The 19,250-nt window shown below is 38.4% G+C and overlaps 1 protein-coding gene across 4 annotated transcripts in view; it reads left to right on the forward strand.

Annotated features, from left to right (window-relative positions):
* VPS13D (vacuolar protein sorting 13 homolog D) overlaps positions 1-19,250 on the forward strand; it is a 172,820-nt gene that overhangs the window by 113,616 nt on the left and 39,954 nt on the right. For 3 of the 4 annotated variants that reach the window (XM_067567467.1, XM_067567464.1, XM_067567466.1), the window contains 2 exons: positions 16,307-16,439; positions 18,380-18,575. In XM_067567467.1, the coding sequence (XP_067423568.1) occupies positions 16,307-16,439; positions 18,380-18,575 (329 nt within the window). Of the gene's footprint in view, positions 1-9,695; positions 9,841-16,306; positions 16,440-18,379; positions 18,576-19,250 lie in introns of those variants that run through there. The other variant, XM_067567468.1, reaches the window with a different exon arrangement.

A 19,250-nucleotide genomic window follows, 5' to 3' on the forward strand; every position in this document is an offset into this window, starting at 1 on the left:
TGATAATACTAAAATCTAAATTATTCCCCTGTTGGAGACTTCTCAGTCAGAAATGCCTGCTGGATGCTGAGCTAAATACCAAAATAAAGCAAAGCCCTGTATTGATTCTGTGCTCTTTTCTGACTTGAAGACTTCATTTCATCGTACCATTACCAGTAAATAGATATTATGTGGAGTTAATATAACTCCTGGTGGAAAAGGATTAAAACGTTTACTATACTTTGTAATTGTTTTGCAGTATTTTATGTGAGAATCAGCTTTTCAGATACAGTACATGATTTGTTTAAGATTTGCAATTCTTATAGGAACCCATCCTGTGGGTCCGTATACGTTATAGCCACAGGTGTGAATGGCACCTCATGTAGATGGACCCAGGCTAGCTGTACTAAAAATAGAAGTGAGAATGCCATGGCATGGGCTGCACAAACCCATCTGACCAGCCTGCATAGGTACTCGCTTGTGCAGCCAGTGCTGAAGCCCACACCTCAATGTCCTTGCTTTTGTTTATGGTGAGCTAGCTACAGTACAGGTAGTGCCAGTGCATCGACGTGGGCTGCCATTCATCCATACACATCCCTGGCTTCAGTGTAGATGTATCCTAAATCATCAGCGTGTGATGGAGAAGCTATACTCCGTTTCTGCCTATAAATATTTGGTGAAAAAATGTTGAAAAAAATAAAAGTAATACCAGAAACAAAACAATATTATCAAACTTTCTCACCTTGAAAATTCCACCGGACATCTCAGTCCTGACTTGCAGTATCCCTGGTTTTCAAATTCTAGATCTCTCTTGCCATGAATGCCAGTTGTAACAAATTAAATTTGAACATTAACAGGCAGTATGAATCCAATGCATCAATTTTTACTTGAGTTAAAGAAGGAGGTGAAAGGCTTGATCCCAGAGTCTACTGTGCCTTACATTCAACCAAATCAAAAAAGGGCCTGTCAGGAACTGTCTGCACTACAAATACAACAGTCAGGGGTCCCAGTAATCACAGGGTTGCTCCTTAACTGGCTACAAATCTGTAGTGCAGATAACGTTTTAATGTGTTCTGTGACCTGCCTAAAGACTTGATCTCATCCCAGGCTTTAGCCTGCTTCTAATACAAGGTTAAGATCCTGGCTTTCCTTCAAATGAGAACTAGGCTCATTGACATGATTCTTTTTGTAGCAGGAAAGTCTCTTTTGTAACTGTCAATGTACTAAAAACATTTAAATCAAAGGAAGAAAATCATAAGATTTTGCAAAGAAATAATAAAGATTCTGAAAGCTATAAATATAAGCAACATAAAAGGAAAAACCTCTTACTAAAAGAGAGCACAGTTTTTGTGTTAAAGTTTGATGTTTTCTGAAAGAGGTTTAATTTTGCTTCCTTAACCAGTTGCCAGCTGGTGGTTGACTTTTTCTAGGTGTACCTTTTGTACTAGATCTTAGTTTCACAACTCTGGTAAAAAGGAGTAAAAGAGAAACAAAAAAATCCTAGTGAAGGAGAATTTCTTTCATATAAAATCAGGGAGAATTCAGAGGTGTGACAAGGCAGTTTATAAACTGATGGAGATTACAGACTTTTAGTTGCTTCCTAAGCAAACTAAATATAAACAAGATTTGATCAGTGGCATTCCAATTATCATTTATGCAGTGTCCATGAAGCAGATTTTTTTCTGTGTACAAGAGTTCTTTTCTCTACATTTTTACCAGATTTTTACTTAATTGTCAATGTAACATTTTTAGGTTTGTCAAATAGGCCTTGATAGGATTTAAATCAGTGATACTAAGACTGGGGCCTTGTCTACACTATAAAGTGTTGTTGATGCAAGTTACAGTGATGCTCAAAAGCGCTATAATTGCAATGCTTGTGCCTGTCCACACAGCACTCATTGTGTTGACATAGTGCATCCACAGTTGATGCTCTAGCATCAACAGTGAGAGCAGTGCACTGTGGGCAGCTGTTCCACTCTGGAACTCACCACCTTGTGCCACTAGGAATTATGGGAAGGCAGAGAGGATTGCAGTGCATCATAGGTGTGGGCTCAACATTCTAAGATACAGTGAGGGGTCTTTGTAAACAGCACTGTGCCATGCTATGACTGCTAGCCAGCTTGCACTGTGTATCAGTGTGAGTGCAACCACTGTGTGCAAGAGACAAATAAAGGTTGCTTATTTGTCTCAGAATATGTCTTTATTAAATAAGAATTATTCACAACACGCATGACAAGCTGAGCTGGAGGGGAGAAAGCAGTGAGGGGCAGTGTGAGCTTTGACAGCTGGGTGTAAGTCCAGCTATCATTCTGGAAGCTGTCTGAAGGGGTGGAGTGAATGGGGATGAACCGGGAGTTTGGTAGGAATGTAGGGCATAGAAAGCAGTTCTGTACTGGCTGCAAAATTGAATTCAGTCTGCAGCATTATTAATGACTTTAACAGCTCCATTTGCTCCTCCATGGCTTTTCTCATGCGCTTGTGACCTGCTATCACTTGCTCCTCGCTTTCCCTCCTCTCCTGCCTAGCAATTTTTTGATTTTTCGGGCACAGTGTGTCTCCATGTGGCCTTTTTTTTTTTTTCCCCTCCCTCACCTCAGAGAACTGGAGGAGTTCTTGGAACATCTCCTTTTTGCTCCAGTTTTCTTATCAGCTGCAGGCACTCGGCAGGTGTGGAGGAGTTTCCCCTCAAGGGCACATCTGTAGAAGCCCAATACAAAAATGCAATAACAACATTGATTCATTTTTCTAATATACATCTTCTTCCTACTGTCCTCTGGCAAGTGCACGGCTCGACGATCAACTGGGGCATGTGGAAGGGGACAGTCAAGCTGGGGAAAAGGTTCTGGGCAATTGTTTGCCTGCTGCCTTGTTTTCTGAAAGTGGGGAAGGGGCTCAGTGATGGGGAGGCACAATTGTTACACAAAAGTCCACAGGGGGGCTCCATTTAAAAAGTTTGAGAACCACTGGTGTAGACCAGGCCTGAGCCTCCTGCAACTCTTTGCAGCACATGATATTAAAACACTGTGATTTAAGCTATTAACCAATCAGGATGCTGCTACTATGTTTTTAACCAATTGTAGACTATTTGGTCAGTCATTTTGCTGTGAGAATAATATAATATAATTCATAATAGTAAAAGAAACAATGAATTCATACTACTGTGGCTCTTTTGTGTAATGTTGGTTGCTAATTTGGCTCCTGAACCATTGAGGTCTGAGTATCCCTGATTTAAATGAACACTTAAAAGAATCTTTAAAATGGCTGACACGTGAATAAGTATTTTATTTTCAGTTAATTTTTTGTTTAATTTAGTTTTTAAATTCTTTGTGACATTCCTTCTTCACTCAGAGTCTGCACTGTTGAAGAGAGCATCCTCTTTTTTCTTTTATATCCATTGTTCTGTGTTGTGGTTTTTCACCATGGAATAAACTGCCTTTTCTCATCCTTGATGCTGCCCATCGCCATTGCGGTTAAGCAATACTGCCAGTTAGTTAGTGTTAGTCTTGTGCCATTCAGTGATGATATTACAGCCAGCAAAAGTAAGACACGTTTTTTTCCATGTTATAAATTAGGACTTCTTTGCTGTTTATCTGATACTTTAAGTCATTCTTTTGGGGCAGATGTCTAGAAACATTCAGTGGGACATACTCATACTGAACAAAACACCTTCATTGAGCCAGAGGCTCAGCCCATTGTTTCAAAGCTCATCATAATTGTATATAAAGTTTTAGAGCACCAGAGGTATGCATGAAGCTTTTTCGAGAGAATAAATACTGACTTGAGGATATTATTAGCCATGTTAGATATGCTACAATGGCATGCAAAGAAAATTGACATCATGCAAGGCAGAAGGAAGGAAGTTAACTCAAATAAGGATAGAATCAGTACTGCTGGAACTAGGAGTGCTGGTGATGCTGCCCAATAGTAATAACAAACACCAGATACATGGTTTCCATCATCAGTACCCCCACTATAAAAATTGTTCCAGTATGCCTGTATAGAATTTTTCTTGTTTTTCTAAGGTACGCATAACGGTAGTTCCAACTTTTTAAACTTAAATGTTGCTGTAGGAGCATGAGTCATTGTTAGAGATGTGGAAAAAATCCAGTTAAGGAGGCTGCATAAAATACAGTCATGGGAAGGATATTCCAGAATTTGGAAAACATGGAGGCATTTGTGGGAAGGGAAAGCAAAGACAACACAAAGGGCAGTAGAATTGGCAGAGCACAGGATCCGAATGGAAGATTGACAGGAAACGAGATGAGATGATAGGCAGTGTCAGACCTATGAAGAGGGGATATGAGGAGTTTGAATTTGATGTGAAAAGTGATTGTGAGTAATGAAGGCTGTAAGAAGGAAGTAATGTTGGCAAGTATTGGGAGAAGAAGATGAGTTTGTCAGTCCATTTTAGGCAAACTGGAAGGATGAAAGGAGGGAGTCAGGTACCTCAGAAAGAAGGTTGACATAATCTAAGCAGATTACCACCAACATGTGGAAGCTGTATGTAAAATAAACGTTGAGTTAAAATTTTGCACCCTTTGACAGCAAACCATTCTCATTTGAGATACTTCTATTCAGAAGCAAAGACAATTAGTGCACATCCATCATTCGAAATGTTTTGCTTGAGCAATTCCGGGGTCATTTTGACAGAATAGAATTGTAAATATCTGAAATGAGTCATCCTATGTTAAATTTTTATTCAGTAGTGATGAGAAATTTCTCATCATCAAGGACCTTCACACATGAAGCTTAGAAGAGGTAACTTTTGTCACCATTCGTCTTTTGTGTATATGTGAAGCTAATTAGACAATTGATGATGTGGTATGATCTTCAATGTCGTCAGTTCATTATATTGTTGTCATTCTAAGTTGTGGCGGTTTCATTTTGGCACCGCTCTGCTGTTTGACCAAGACTAACGTGACAGCTGGTTTAGGTTGAAAGTAGGCAAAATGAGAAAAGGCTGTGGAAGCCTAATTGATTGAGTTTGAATTTTGCCCAGGCAAATTGGTAGGTGTCTTGTCGGACAGTGAGATGAATATGGAAATCCAGGTTTCAGCATTCATCGGTCAGCATGACTGGCTTTTTTCATTTCCAGAATTTAACATTATGTTGTACTGGCTTACGTGCAAGAAGACTTCTGTATTCTCAGTTGTTTGCATAATGTGTGTAGCTAATGCGGCCCCCTGTGCTGTAGTCATTATCTGCCCTTTTAAAGTAGTAGTTTCAGTGATTGAGCTTTTTGAAGATTTTCCATATAAACATAGTTTATCATCTGTAAAATTGAATCAAACAGTAGATCCAGCTGACCGTGGCTGCCTCTTGTCAGTTGAGTTGGCATTTCAGCATAAAGGGATGTGACAACACATCTGCTTTTTTTTCTGCATCAGACATCCGAAGTTGGAGCTGGGGACAGTGATAGAAGTTATTCAAGTTACTGTAAGGACAAATGAAAAATTGTAGGCCAACTAACTGTCTGGCTAAATAAATAATCAGGATTGGCGATTTAGTACTGTTTAGTACTGTGCAGACAAACGATGTATAGTCAGGTTGCTTAATACACTACTGAAAGGTGGTCAGATACAATGGTGATGAATGCTGTATAAGAGCCTATGTAGAGAGAGAGAGAATATGTGGGAAACCTGAGTTTAGTTTTTAATCCCTTGTTCCCCAAATTGGGAGGAAAGGATGTAGAAGTAGGCCACTCAGCTCCTTGGGGACAGCATAAAAGGGAAGTGCCTCATTTTAGTAGCCAGTGAACCTAGCTAAACGGGGTGACAATCACAATCCAGGAATAATGTCACCCCTCCTTCATATATTCAGAAAGCTCTGGCATCCATGAGTCTATATTATTTTGAGGGGGATTGGTGTAAATCTGTGCAAAGATAAGGCAAGTCTTAAGAGTTTTAAAGGATCATTGAGTCTTTGTTTCTTTCTGTTTCCCACCCCCATCTCCTACATCTTAACATTTTGTAAAAGAAAATACAGAGACAGACAGACCCTCTCCCTACCCCTCCCCTCCCTTGTGGTCTCTTCTAACCCTATGATTCGATGTGGGGACAGCCATAGCTGATGGAAGGTGCTGTTATGCGAGAATGTGTTTTGTTAAACAGCTACATATGTACTGGTGTTCTGCTTTATCCTATCTGGGTCCAAATAAAACTGATGACATTGTACTCTGTTGAAAGAACTGTTTGGTTTAGATTTGGTGTCTCTCTTAGTAAGTTTGTATTCAGAAAGAAACTGACATGTAGTTGGCAGCTTTGTACTAAGCTTTTGCCCAGCAAAATTATGTAGTAGGCAAAAGGCATCAGTTAATCAACTGCTAAATAATAAATATCTTAGCCATTTATTGAATTTTTGAAGTGTTTAATCTAGACACTTGTAACTAGCAATCTAGACAGTTTCAAAACAATCTGTAATCTGTACAGTTTCAAAAACCACGTTAAAGAACTTCAGCTTCTACACCTGCTTTTTAGACCCTCACCAGATTGAGATTTTACAAGCCATGATCACTGGGTTTTTTTTGTTTTTTTAATGTTTTTCTGTCCTGCTTTGCTCTGTGACTGACTCAAAGTGGGGGAAACTAACTGTACAGAGGAAAAGGTAAAACATCAGATATGCAAAGTGCTGTCAAGTACACCAAATAAATAAATAGACATGATAGAGAAAACTGTTTTTCCTCTATCTTTTGGTTACAGTAATTTTAAATCATAATAAAAAAAAAAAACATACTGAAATGTGATGTGTAATTTGCTGGTGTCCCTTTAGGCAAACAGTTATCTGTGTTCAAAGTTCTCATTTTTACGCTTTGATAGGATGAAAAGGGGAGAGTCTCAATTGTTTGTGAGTTAGGATTAGTCAGATTTTAGTCATTATATGTCAGCCTAAATGGCCCTCCCAACTATAATTTGGATACAGACAATATATGAAGCTTTCTGGAAAATCGAAAATAGATATAAACAAAACCTCAATGAGAATGAGGTCTGTTGGCTAATAAAATGTGTTTTATTTTTGAAGACAAGGTGACAACACTGGTTTATTTGCTTTTAAAGAGACACTACCAGCTAGTTTTGGCCACATAGTTAGGTTTCATTTTAAAATTTAAAGCACTAACGAACGTAGAAATTTCTTCATTCATTTTTTAAAAATGAAAATTCTTTGTTTAAATGTTCTCTGGCATTTTCTACAAAATGAACTTGATAATGGGGTACCAGCCACAGAAAGTGAAACTGATTGGAAACTGAAAGTGACTAGTTTGTTTTCATTATCCAAGCAGAATGAAGTGCAGAATGTAAACAAACAGCACAGATAGTAAAAATGAATTGTTTTTGTTTTGTTTTATTTGTTTTGTTGTTTTGTTTATCTAAGGTATTAACATAAGATAAAGACATTTTATTTTTAGAAGACTTTTAAGATGACAAAGTTCTTTAAGTACATTTAGGTTTGCCAGGCTAAGCTTTCTATTGCTAAGTGTTGGTAAACATCAGTTTCACCAAACATAAACCCCACCAAAAAAAATCCATTGGTTGGTAAATAGATACTTACAGTTGGTCAAAGTAGAAAATGTGCTGCTTGAGATCTTATCAGAGTTTGATTTAAGGATATTTACTTTGTGTATGTTGACATGAGGTGTTGACAGTGTGGGTTTTAACAGTTATAAAGCTTTCACATTTTGAATTTCTGTGTCTCCTTTCATTAAATAATTGTCTGACCCCCTCCATAATTTATCTCAATTGTGAAAAGGTAAATTGATGAAAATTGAAAAAAATGCTTAAAAATGGATCTGTCAAATTATGTTAAAAAAATCAAATTCTGCCAAGATATTTTTACATGTTAACTCAAAGAACAAGAAAGGGTCTTTAAAAGTATTATAGGGTTTATGATACATGCCATTATACTATGTAAAAAAAATTAGAGAAGATTTGAAGGAGTTAATATTTTTTCCTTCTGAAAGTTATCTGTTAAGAGTATTAGTTGTTTAATAAAGCATAGCTGCCCTCTCGATGAACCCGCCAGTGACTCTGCAGTTGGGGTCATTCCAAGTTCATGCTGTGGACTTTTGACTGCCTTCTGTGTATGTGAAAACAGCTGGCAGTTCCTGCAGGGATCACTCATTCAGCCCTGTAACACAAAACTATTGCCAATGGGCGCCTGCAGGTGCAGTGTCGCAGGAGGTCCTTGGGGGAAACTACCCAACTCATCTGGCATCTGTGGATGAAAACAGTGGGGGCTCCCCTGGGATACCCAGCTAATCAGGCATCCATACAGATAACTCATCAGGGTACTTCACAGATTACCCAGCCAACGTGCCGTTGTCAGAATGTATTACGAAGCTTAGTTAACGATGGGATGTGAGCTAATTAAAGGCCCTTTACTTTGATTATATGACATCAGTGGGGGTGGGGAAAATGTCTCCGGAATCTCCACAAAGGTATCGTGTTTGTTCAGTGTTGAATGCAGCTGGCTTCTTTTTATTCTTCTGGTGATCGATAATTAAGGGCAGAAAGGAGTCAGAGCCTATATGCATTTTTATATACGACACCACCATGATTTCCGCATTTGTAGAAAGTGGGTATTGTACTGCCTAATCTAAGCTTAAATCAATATGTCACTATATTTAATGGTCTGTCAGTATTTCCATTATAAATCGCTCTTTTCAGAAGATTGTAACTTGGTCATAAACATTTTGTTCTTGGCTTAAACTTTCTCTTGTATTTTCTCCGCTGGGCCTACATTAAAAGAAATCAGTTTGGGTATGTTTTATGCTTTCTAAGAGAGAATATGGAAAGTATATAAATTAACTGATTTTAGAAAATCTTTTGCTTGAACTCCAGTACAGCTACAGTTTGGGGGGGAAGAAGGGGATTAATGACAAGTGATGTGGCCTTGCCACTTTAAATACTTTGAGAAACAATTTTTAATGACTGAGGCTTTTAATTTGGAGAAGTAGCTGCTGCCACATATGCACAGTAAGTTTTCAAAGACCACAAGTATTTTTATTATTCGTATTTCAGGCTCAGGATAACACAGATGACAAATGTGGATTTATGAGTGGGAAAATGGCTTCTTGCCTTTCTGCTAAATGTATGGTTTTTACATTGTTTAAATATGTCGTATTTATACATTCCTCTAATAACAATGCACATTTTAAAAAAGCTAAATATGCATTTGCACAGTAAAGAGGTTGATCTGTTGTGTCAGTGATTTCTAGTATGTTTCCATTATTGGCAGAGCCCAAGCATAATTTTTTGGGCCCAGTGCAAACTTGTAACACGGGCCCCCTCCCACACACATACCCATGGGGGTTGCAGCCTGGACCGGGCCTCCCAGGGCCTCCTGGCCTGGTGAAGTGTACCTGGGGAGCCAGGACCTCTTCTTGACCCTGGAGCCAGTTTGAGCCAGCTCCAGCCCTACACCTTGTGCAGCTGGAAACCCATGGAAATACGGGACAGAAATCACTGCATCATGGGACATTGAGCTTGCACCCATGATGCACTGCGATCCTCTCCGTCTTCCCACAACTCCTAATGGCACAAGGTGGTGAGTTGCACAGTGGAATGGCTGCCCACAGTGCACTGCTCTCACTGTCAGTGCTAGAGCACCAACTGTGGACGCGCTTTGGCAACATGACGAGTGCTGTGTGGACAGGCGAAAGTGTAATTACAGCGCTTTTTGATCATCTCTGTAACTTATGTCGACAAACTTTTCTACTGTAGACAAGGCCTAAGAAACTTGGCACTGCATACGGATATTTTGAGTCTATAGTGGTAAGATGCAGGCTTCTTCGTTCAACCACATGCCATACCTGTTGATTATTACAGTTGCTAAAGAAGGTATGTAACCATTCGGAGCAGGACGTTGAGGTTCCATATTGCAGTCACTTTAGCAAAAGGGAAATTTGAGAAATACAAAGAACATGTCCGGGATAAAAGGCCAAAGTAATACTTCCTTTTTGATAAGGTGTAGGCAAAGAACCTATTCTGGAACTGAAGGGTGGAAGGGATCGGGTTTTAAGAAGTGCTTTGATTCCAGTTGTGTGTTTGTTTATTCCTTAGATTTCTGTACTTAGTAATATTAGCATTTAAATGGTCCTAACTAGGCTTTGAAGTTAACACCTCACACCTCATTGAGGAAAATAAGCTGGGGGAGGGGGAGAGGGGAGTAAGGGTGGGTCATGCTTTTGTTGCCATTGTTGTTTAGCTGGAGGCTGTTTTCTGCATGACTAGATTAACAGTGCAATAAGCCATCAATTATCTTGTGACTGCTATTTCACAACGGAAGAGTCAGATACCACCACCTTTAAAAGGAGAAGTAATGCATCAGCAAGTGAGAGACCCAATGTTTTTTTTTCTTTTCTTTTCTTTTCTTTTCTTTTTTTTTTTTTTGTGTGGACTTCCTTGGAGTTCACTTTGCAGTACTTTTCTTAAGGCAGGTAGCTGAAATGATTTTCAAGATCTGTTCTGAGTGGATGGAGCACAGTGTGGTTTATGAGAACCTTTAATCCTTTCTTTTTCTTTGGTCATGGGGCAGGCACAACTATGTTACCTGAGACACAGTTGAAAACCATTTAAGAGTTGGAGATTTTGGGGGTGTAAGGGAGAGAGAAGGAATGAAGGTGACCTTAATTTCGTTTTGTTGTTAGGCTCTATCTACCTTATATCTGTGAGAGCTAGGGGTATCCGGGGCTAATGGTGTCCATGTAATCAAATTAATCACCTGGACTGTTCAAGATATTAATCAGATTATGGACATGGTTAGATCTACACTACACCTTCTAATAATTTTTTAATTAAGGCCTCGTCTTCATTGTTTTAAAAAAAATAAAGGCTTTTTACATGACCAGCTAACTTGTGTGAAACCTAAACTGCCTGGTCTTCACTAGGATTTTACCTTGAGTTAGCAAACCTATGAGGGAGCCTAGGCTTTAACTCAAATTGCCAACTCATGTGAAAACGATGAATCGCCTTGTCTTCACTATGATTTTACCTCACGTTAGCTAACTCAAGTGAACAACATGCTTTTTTGTAGTGAAGGAAAGGGCTACATTTGGGTTTGACTATGCTGTAACTGAATCTCCTGGCTTGGTTACAGTTGTACTGTACTATTGTGATTTACAGGTTGAAAAGATGTGCACCAATTTCACTATGAAATGTTACAGTACATATTAAGAATACTTGTACTGTAAGAGCAGTATAAGGTTGCTGTGCTTCAAAATAAAGGAGTACAATTCTCTGGTCTACTCTTCTTCACTCAGATATTGATATTTATTCACACCCAGTCCATTACACCCCATCATTCATACACACAAGCTATCACGGAATCTTATTGGAAGACTTGTCACTACTCCCCATAAACTGAAGTAGTTTTCAAAGCTTTAGTGTTTTTCTATACAGACACTTAGTTCATGGCAAGCAGGCATGTGAATCCATCCTGCAGTAGCCTCCAGCACAATAACAGTTCCTTAGAGCACTTTGAAACTGAAGTAGATCAAAGCACACTAGGAAACCATTAGGGTATGGCAGCAGAGTCCACCCTACCTGCCCAAAGGTATTGGTGAATATAGTCATAAGCGAATGTTTTGGATTGGCAGTCATGGAAATCAGTCCTCTATGTATCGGCAAAACTGCGTACATCATGAGCAATGGTACTGCACTACTCATGTTCCCTCAACTCTAACCTGTGCTACTGATAAGGGAAGGGGCATTCCATTTCCCTGCTCAACTAGTCTGTGGTATCTCTGTTGAGGTTACCAGTTGTGGCCTAGAGACCCTGGGAACTGGACTGACCTTGCCAACTCATTTTACAGAGATCAGCTCTCAGACTGCAGTGATTTTTGGTGGTGCTGAAATAACATGCTGATGGACACCGTATAAAAGCCCAGAAAGCTAAATCTAGATTACCAAAAACAAGAAGGTGCCATCTATTTCTGCACTAGGGAAAATGGATGCCTACCATATGTTTTCTGTGATAACCTATTCTTTTCTAGTAACCTTTTGTGGATTGGTTTGTAACATGTTTAAATAAAGCATATATTGTTAAAGGCATTCAACATTAAAATGTAGTGTTTTGTGGTTAAAATATTATGAAGAATTTGGATCACATCACTTGAGGCAGGACATCAGGAGAACATTTCTAGGTGCATTAAAATCCTTAAGGTCTAGCTATGGAACAAATGTCCATCTTTTAAAAATAGGAATTTGGTGCTATTTGCAACAACACATAAACCAAAGTGTCCCTGTTTAACCTTGTTTTTTTTCTTCTTCATGGAGAGAGTATTAAAATTGCCATGTGATAGATGACAAGATGAACTTTTAACCGGTACATTTATGAATTTTTCCTCTTAGGGCTTTACTAAGAAAACAATTCTCATATCTAGGCATTAATACTGGAATTGTTATTGACTAACATAGATGGTGGACTCCTTTTGTTGGGGGAGGAAAACGTGAGGAGAGAAAACACACAAGCCTTATTTACACAGGAAAATTAGATTGTTGTCATGGCCAATCTGGACTGGGCAAAACGTTTTCTCCAGAAAACTGTTATAAAAGCCCAATCATTTCATTAATCATCATTTATAATTTTCCCTATTCACATTGGCTGGCACCAACCATCACAACCAAGCTAACTAATTTGGCTTTCAAGATCAGTTCTTGAAAACTGTTTCAGGACATGGCACTTGTTTCAGAATGGGCTGAAAATCTAGAGCCAACAGAAAATCTGCCTGCTCCCACCTATACACACATTTCATGTGTGAGTCTTTAATCCTTATAGCAACTCTTCTAATATCTGTAAAACAAACTTACTACCCTTTAGAGAGAACAACATCCAGTTATGGGTTAGTTTCAATTCAGTTTGTACTTCTAGACTAATCAAAAATAGCATCTACATTAAGTTCAGAAAGGAATTAAAAATAATTCAGCCACTGAACTGTGTGCTCTCTTTTGTGTCCCATGGTTAAGTTACAAGAACAGCTATGGGATTTAATTTTCATTCCTATGCTTAGTCTGCTTGTTGAGATAATGGAAGTTGCTTTGAATAGTTTGCATTTCAAGAAAGGAATAGCTGTGGCCCAGTAATCACGTAGCTAGCAAAAAAACTGCACAGCTTTTAAAAGCATCAGGCACTTCATATAACTAATTTTGATTTTTTACCCTACAACCAGGATCATGGGCATATTTCCGGTTGTCTTTAAACTAAAATTGTGTACTTGAAGAGGTAGCGTTGTCATCTGCTTTTCATTCCCCTGTAGAAATAGGCCATGAAGAGCAGTTTGTTTATGTACCCAGATATGTTCTTTGCATTGGTTATGTTACTGAATAAAATTCTATTTGGAAAATAATTCATCTTTATTAGTTCACCACATATGCTGGAGAGTGCCTACCGTTTCTGAAAGCACCTACTTATGTATTACTGTATAGTGTGACACAACTTATAGGATCAGTGACAAACAGTGTAATAATCATAAATATAGAGGAATCACTGCAAAATTAATAGATGCATTGACCATGTTATATTCATAGATGTACACCAAGCACAACACAGTTCCTAACAGGCTGCAAAACAGCAGGACCAGGTAGAGCACAATACATCACTGTAGCTCACTGTTAAAGTGGTCTTTCAAAGCCTTTCTGAGCCATAGAGCTCTGCGTTGAGCTCTTCTAAAAGCACTTTGATCTGGCTGTTCAAACTCAGCAAACAGTTGCTCCCCCATTGCCCTCCACCCCAGCAGCAACTTTTCCCCCTCTGCTTCACAGATATTATGCAGGGCACAGAAGGCAGCAGCTATGGGATGCTTTTTTCACAGAGATCCAATCTTGTGAATCACCAACACCAGCATCCCTTCAATCTACCAAAAGCTCAAGCAACTGTCATTCTGCATCTGCTGATCCGGTAGTTGAATCTTTCCTTGGTGTTGTCAAGATGGCCAATGTATGGCTTCATGAACAAGGGGTAGACTGGGTCACCCAGGATCATTATTGTCTTCCAGCATCGTCAATGGTAATCTGCTGGTCAGACCATCATGCACCATCCCTGACCAGCCAACATTGATGTCAGTGATCCACCAGTGCTTGCATAACTATAGAGAAGTCATCTTTTCCATTGATGTACTTTGTGGCCAGGTGATCCGGTGCTAAAATAGTGATATTCGTGCCGTCTATCGCTCCACCGCAGTTTGGGAACCCATTGCTGCAAATCCATCCACCATGTCATACACACTGCTGAGAGTCTCAGTCCTGCACTGCAGGAGATGATTAATGGCCCTGCAGACTTGCATGAAAACAGCCCCCATACTGGATTACCAAAATGATTTCCTGCTAGCTGGTAGCAGTCCGGCGTTGCAAGTTTCCACCGAACAATCGCCATTCTCTTTTCCAGTGTCAGTGCAGCTCTCATTTTGGTGTCCCCACACTGGAGGGCAGGGTTTGCTCTGCACAGAGATCCAGGAATATGACCTTGCACATCCAAAAGTTCTGCAGCCACTGCTCATTATCCCAAGCCTTCATTATGATGTGATCCCACCAGTCTGTGCTCATTTCTCTGGCCCTGAAGTGGGGCGTCACCATCTGCAGCTGCTCTGTGAATGCCAGGTGCTGTTAGGCATCCTTTTCACTACTAGTAAGTGTTCTCAGTTAGAGGTAGGGTTTGTTTTTTGTGTTTGGATTAGCTTTGGGATGTGATCTTAAGAGTTGTTGGAGCACTGAGGCAGAACTGCCCTTCGCTCTAGCTGGTGTTTTTCCAGTATCATCATTGGGTAATGCTCAATGTTTCATAACTCCTGCTCAGATTAATGCACTACCTGTAGATGTGTCTTAATTCTTCACCTATATCAGAAGTTTATATGATTAGAAAAGAGGTCAATGATTTTAGAATGGTTCTGCACATACCTTCTTTACAGTCATTAAGATTTTCCTTAGATTAGTTCAGATCTTTGTCCTGTGCTGCAGTGCACATGTATCTGTCAGCATAGCCATCTATATGGGTCATCCTACATCTTACTGTAAATGGGACACTGCTCCCCCACCAACTGTTTTCAAAATAGATCCACCTTAAAACCACATTACTGAAATATATTTAAATAGTTTCTTAACTTGCTACAAAATATAAAGTACACTAGTAGGAGCATATTTCTGGGTCTTGTGACAGCAGCCTTGAAGCTTTCACATATCTCTGCAGAAGGATAGCTGTATTTCTAAATAATATTCCAGTGAGTTTTCTGAAAACTTACACTTGAGTCAATGGCATTTAACTACTTGATTTGGGAGATGTGAAAGTTAATTATATTTAGCAGTTTTCATTTGTTTTGCCTTGACTACTATATTTAGGCATAGATGTGGATTCTTATTTACTAGAACTATTTACTCTAGAACTTTTCAAATTGCATAACGACAAAACACAGGTTAATGTTCTTTCTCAATCCTCTGATAAAACATCTACGAGGAGAGTGCTAATTTATTTTATATGTTATACAGCTCAGCTTGGTATGTATAAAGCAAAGTTGAGTTAGTACATTTGACTGGGGAAAAATAGGTTGACCTCATTTGCTGCCTATGTAAAAAGATAGTGTAAACATAGCCATAGGATTCAAGCGTGTGCTGCTGACGTCAATGGCAAAACTCTGTTGAATTTGTCAGGAACAAGACTGGACCCTAAATCAGTTAGCATCCCAAAGCAGAAAAACTGGATAACGTCTGTACATAACTCTTTTAAAAAAAGCACAAAGACTTTGAAATACTTAACAAAATCAAATATAATTGGTAGAAATGTATAGAATTAATACAAATTATCATTGTCCTTCTTAAAAAACTTCCTCTAATTCAAAACCATTAGAGTCACACTTCCCATCATTGTGCTAGCATTGGTTCAGCTCCACTAATGGTTGCAGTGATTTGAAGCTCTAGTGTGGAAAAGCCAATGACGTTTTAACCAACCTGAGATAAATAACACTGTTTAGAATAAAAGTGCCTGGCCTACACTGTTGCTGACTTCAGTGGGATGATGGTGGTGGGGCAGTGTTAAAGAAAGTTAATGTAGACAAGTTTATGAATATGACATAGTGATCATGGATTAGATTGTAGATGTATGCCTTCAGATAATGAAGAAGTTTCTCTTCTGCTGCCATGTAAGAGACATGCAGATATAAAGAACTGGCCAAATTCTGGTCTTTAAAACTCTATTAATATTTAAACTAAAAAAAATTTAAAAGGAAAGTTACATAAATCAGTGTTTTTAAAACTAAGTACAGGGAGCTTTTTTCAGGAAATTTTGATAATTTAATATTCTGTTCTTTATTTAAAAAAAAAAAAAACTTTTGTTTCTCTCACTATAGTTTGCCGGGACTTTATCGGATGGTTTGGGAAAAACAATGGATAATCGACATCAATCTGAACGAGAGTACATTCGATACCATGGTGCAACCAGTGGAGAACATCTCATAGCTGGGATCCATGGACTTGCTCATGGTAATTTATGAATCTGTAGATTACACTATTGTAATATCAGTTGCTTAGTTTATCTCTCTCGTGGTTCTAAAGGGATAAGATACAGAAAAACAATGCTGCTCAGTTTAAATCAGTCCACGCTGGTTGGTTACATGTGACTTGAGGTAATGGAGCCAATTGCTGGCTTTCCTTTTAATCTGATTGTTTTTAATTTTGACAAATTTGAGATTTGAGAATAGGTCCTATTTAAGTGTACTATTGAAAATCAAAACTAAATTTAGGAAAGAGATCAGCCAAAATTTATAATTTCCATATAGGTTCATAAATATACTTACAAAGCAATCTCTTTGTAAGTTACAATAATAAGATAGTATTCAACCAATGCTAAAAATGAATAAGTATCATTCTTAGCTTCCACTGCTTGTGTTGTGGTCTGTGGGAACTGAGTTTTCTTGCCGAATCAGGCTCTTGGCCTATTCAAAGTTGCACCTGTTTAACTTTCAACTTTCTTAAAAAACGGTTAATTTAAACTGGTGCAAAAGACAGTGTGGACACGCTTAATTTGATTGAAGACAGGCTTATGTTAATTTAGCTTAACTCTATTCTCCATTGAATTAAGCTAAATCGATAGAAGCCAGCTTTAAATAATGTGAGTATTCACACTATCTTGTACCAGTTTAACTAAATTTGTTTAAAATTGCACCTTTAGTTAAATGTAGTCTGTATGATTATCTAAAAGTCTTGTATTTAAGAAAATGTAAAATAAGGGGAAATTTGTTTACTCGGTCTCTAATATTAAACTGAAATAATCTTCTTGGTAGTTAAAGCCTCATCACTTGAGATAAGTAATGGCACAAGAATGGAAAAGGTTTGTTTATGTAAGTCATTTCTATATTTAACTCTTGTGGTTCACTTAAGTGAAGGGATAAAAAGTATTCTATGAAAAAGATAGCAGTGAAGTTCTAAATGGATCACATGAGACTTCTCTTTGAATGCAAAGCATTTTAGTTATACCAGGTACAGAACACTAGTGTGTTCTAAAATCAGGTTTAAATTATGTTGCTAGCAACAAGTGAAATCTGAAATATGATTGAGTCAGTTAGAAACATTCATCATGCTATTTTACTAGCTGATCAGTTTTTGTCTTGAATCTTTTTTGTTTTTTGTAATGTTTCCGATTTCCATTGTTTCGAAGGAATTAACTGTTAAAGTCTGTCTGTCTGAACTGTAGGAGTTTTCCCAGATACTCCACTGTATGCCAAAGTTACTCTAATGAAACACTTAAACATATCAGGCTATAAGCTTCTCAACTCCAGAATTTATGTACCAACAATACTGTTAGTAAACATTGTGATGTTGGAGATACTGTCTTTGGCTGTGATGTAAAATCAATAGGGCAGTCAAAGAAGTCAATGGAGCTGTGTCAGTTGACAACAGCTGAGGTTCTGCGTCTTAAGTTTCTGACCCCTTGTGGACCCTCAAGTTCTCATGGACATGAACATTTTGCAAGAATGAGGTGCCTATCCCCAGTGTCTTGGTCGAAATTCCACTTTGGGTAATTCCACTTCGCCTGCTTAAATTTCTCTCTGTATTTTGAGCTACATTTCATTTCCTGTTCTAAACTGTTGTGTAATATTTTGTGTTCTGTTAAATCCTTGTCACACTATGTTGGAGGTAGTTTCACTTCAGCAGTAGACAAAATAGCTTTGTGTATTTATAGCTTCAGGATAAAATGCCCTATACAAATATAAGGCTATATTAGATGAATAAAAAACTTCCATTCATAATTCAGACTTTTCATGTGTTGCATTAAGCGGGTACCATGCTTCCCCTCTATCAAGAACTTTCAGCGAAAGTAAATCATTCAGGCAGACAGCTTTGTTAGCTGTAATAACATCCTGTCATTTTATTTTTAATGGCAAAGCTCTTAGTCCATTTACAGTTTTTGTTGTCTTTGCTAGGTATCATTGGTGGATTAACAAGTGTTATAACCTCAACAGTAGAAGGTGTCAAAACTGAAGGAGGAGTCAGTGGTTTCATATCAGGCCTTGGGAAAGGTCTGGTTGGCACGGTAACCAAACCAATGGCTGGTGCTCTAGATTTTGCTTCTGAAACAGCGCAGGCAGTGAGAGACACTGCAACTCTTAGTGGTCCCAGGTCAGTGAACTCTTTACATTTCTAGTCAATAAAGTGTCTACAAAACCATATTGCTATACCTTCTGCAACTGTGTAATTGATTTTGTTTCTTAGCCCAAAAAGGAACTGTAATTTTGTAAAATTGACTGTGTATTATTACTGTAGTACTGCCTGTAGTTTATTTAATTTCCTCCTTTTTGAAATTCATAGACTTACTAATGTATTCTTGGTACAGAAAAGCTACAGTGTAATACAGGAAATTCCAATTACTACATCAGATTAGAAAAAATCAGGAGAAAGAAAGTCTAAAGAGCTTAAATATAAAACTGCCACCTTGGCATCCTGATGCAGAGTGGGACAAAAAATGTTCTTCTTTGGGGCTTCTGTTAAGAGTTCATCAGAAAACCGGTCTTTCAAAGAAGGTGAAGCGTTCTGAAGATAATGTAATAGTGACATCCTTTCTATTGAAAAATCAGTTTTTACTAAGAATATGCATGTGTGTGTGACTATGCATGTGCACGCATCTGCATGTATTTATATTTTATATTTGTATATATATATTAACTTTACTAGGGGGCCATTAGTTTCTGTAGGCTGAGCACATTGCACATACCAGGGGCTCCTTGCATTCCTCCGTTTCCCCCAACAAGCTCCATGTGTTACACCTTGTCATCCCTGTCTACTTCATTGACTCGT

The sequence above is a fragment of the Emydura macquarii genome, unplaced genomic scaffold, assembly GCF_026122565.2.
Source record: "Emydura macquarii macquarii isolate MOO-44397 ecotype Brisbane River unplaced genomic scaffold, CSIRO-AGI_Emac_v2 contig_2768, whole genome shotgun sequence".
Lineage (NCBI taxonomy): Eukaryota > Metazoa > Chordata > Testudines > Chelidae > Emydura > Emydura macquarii.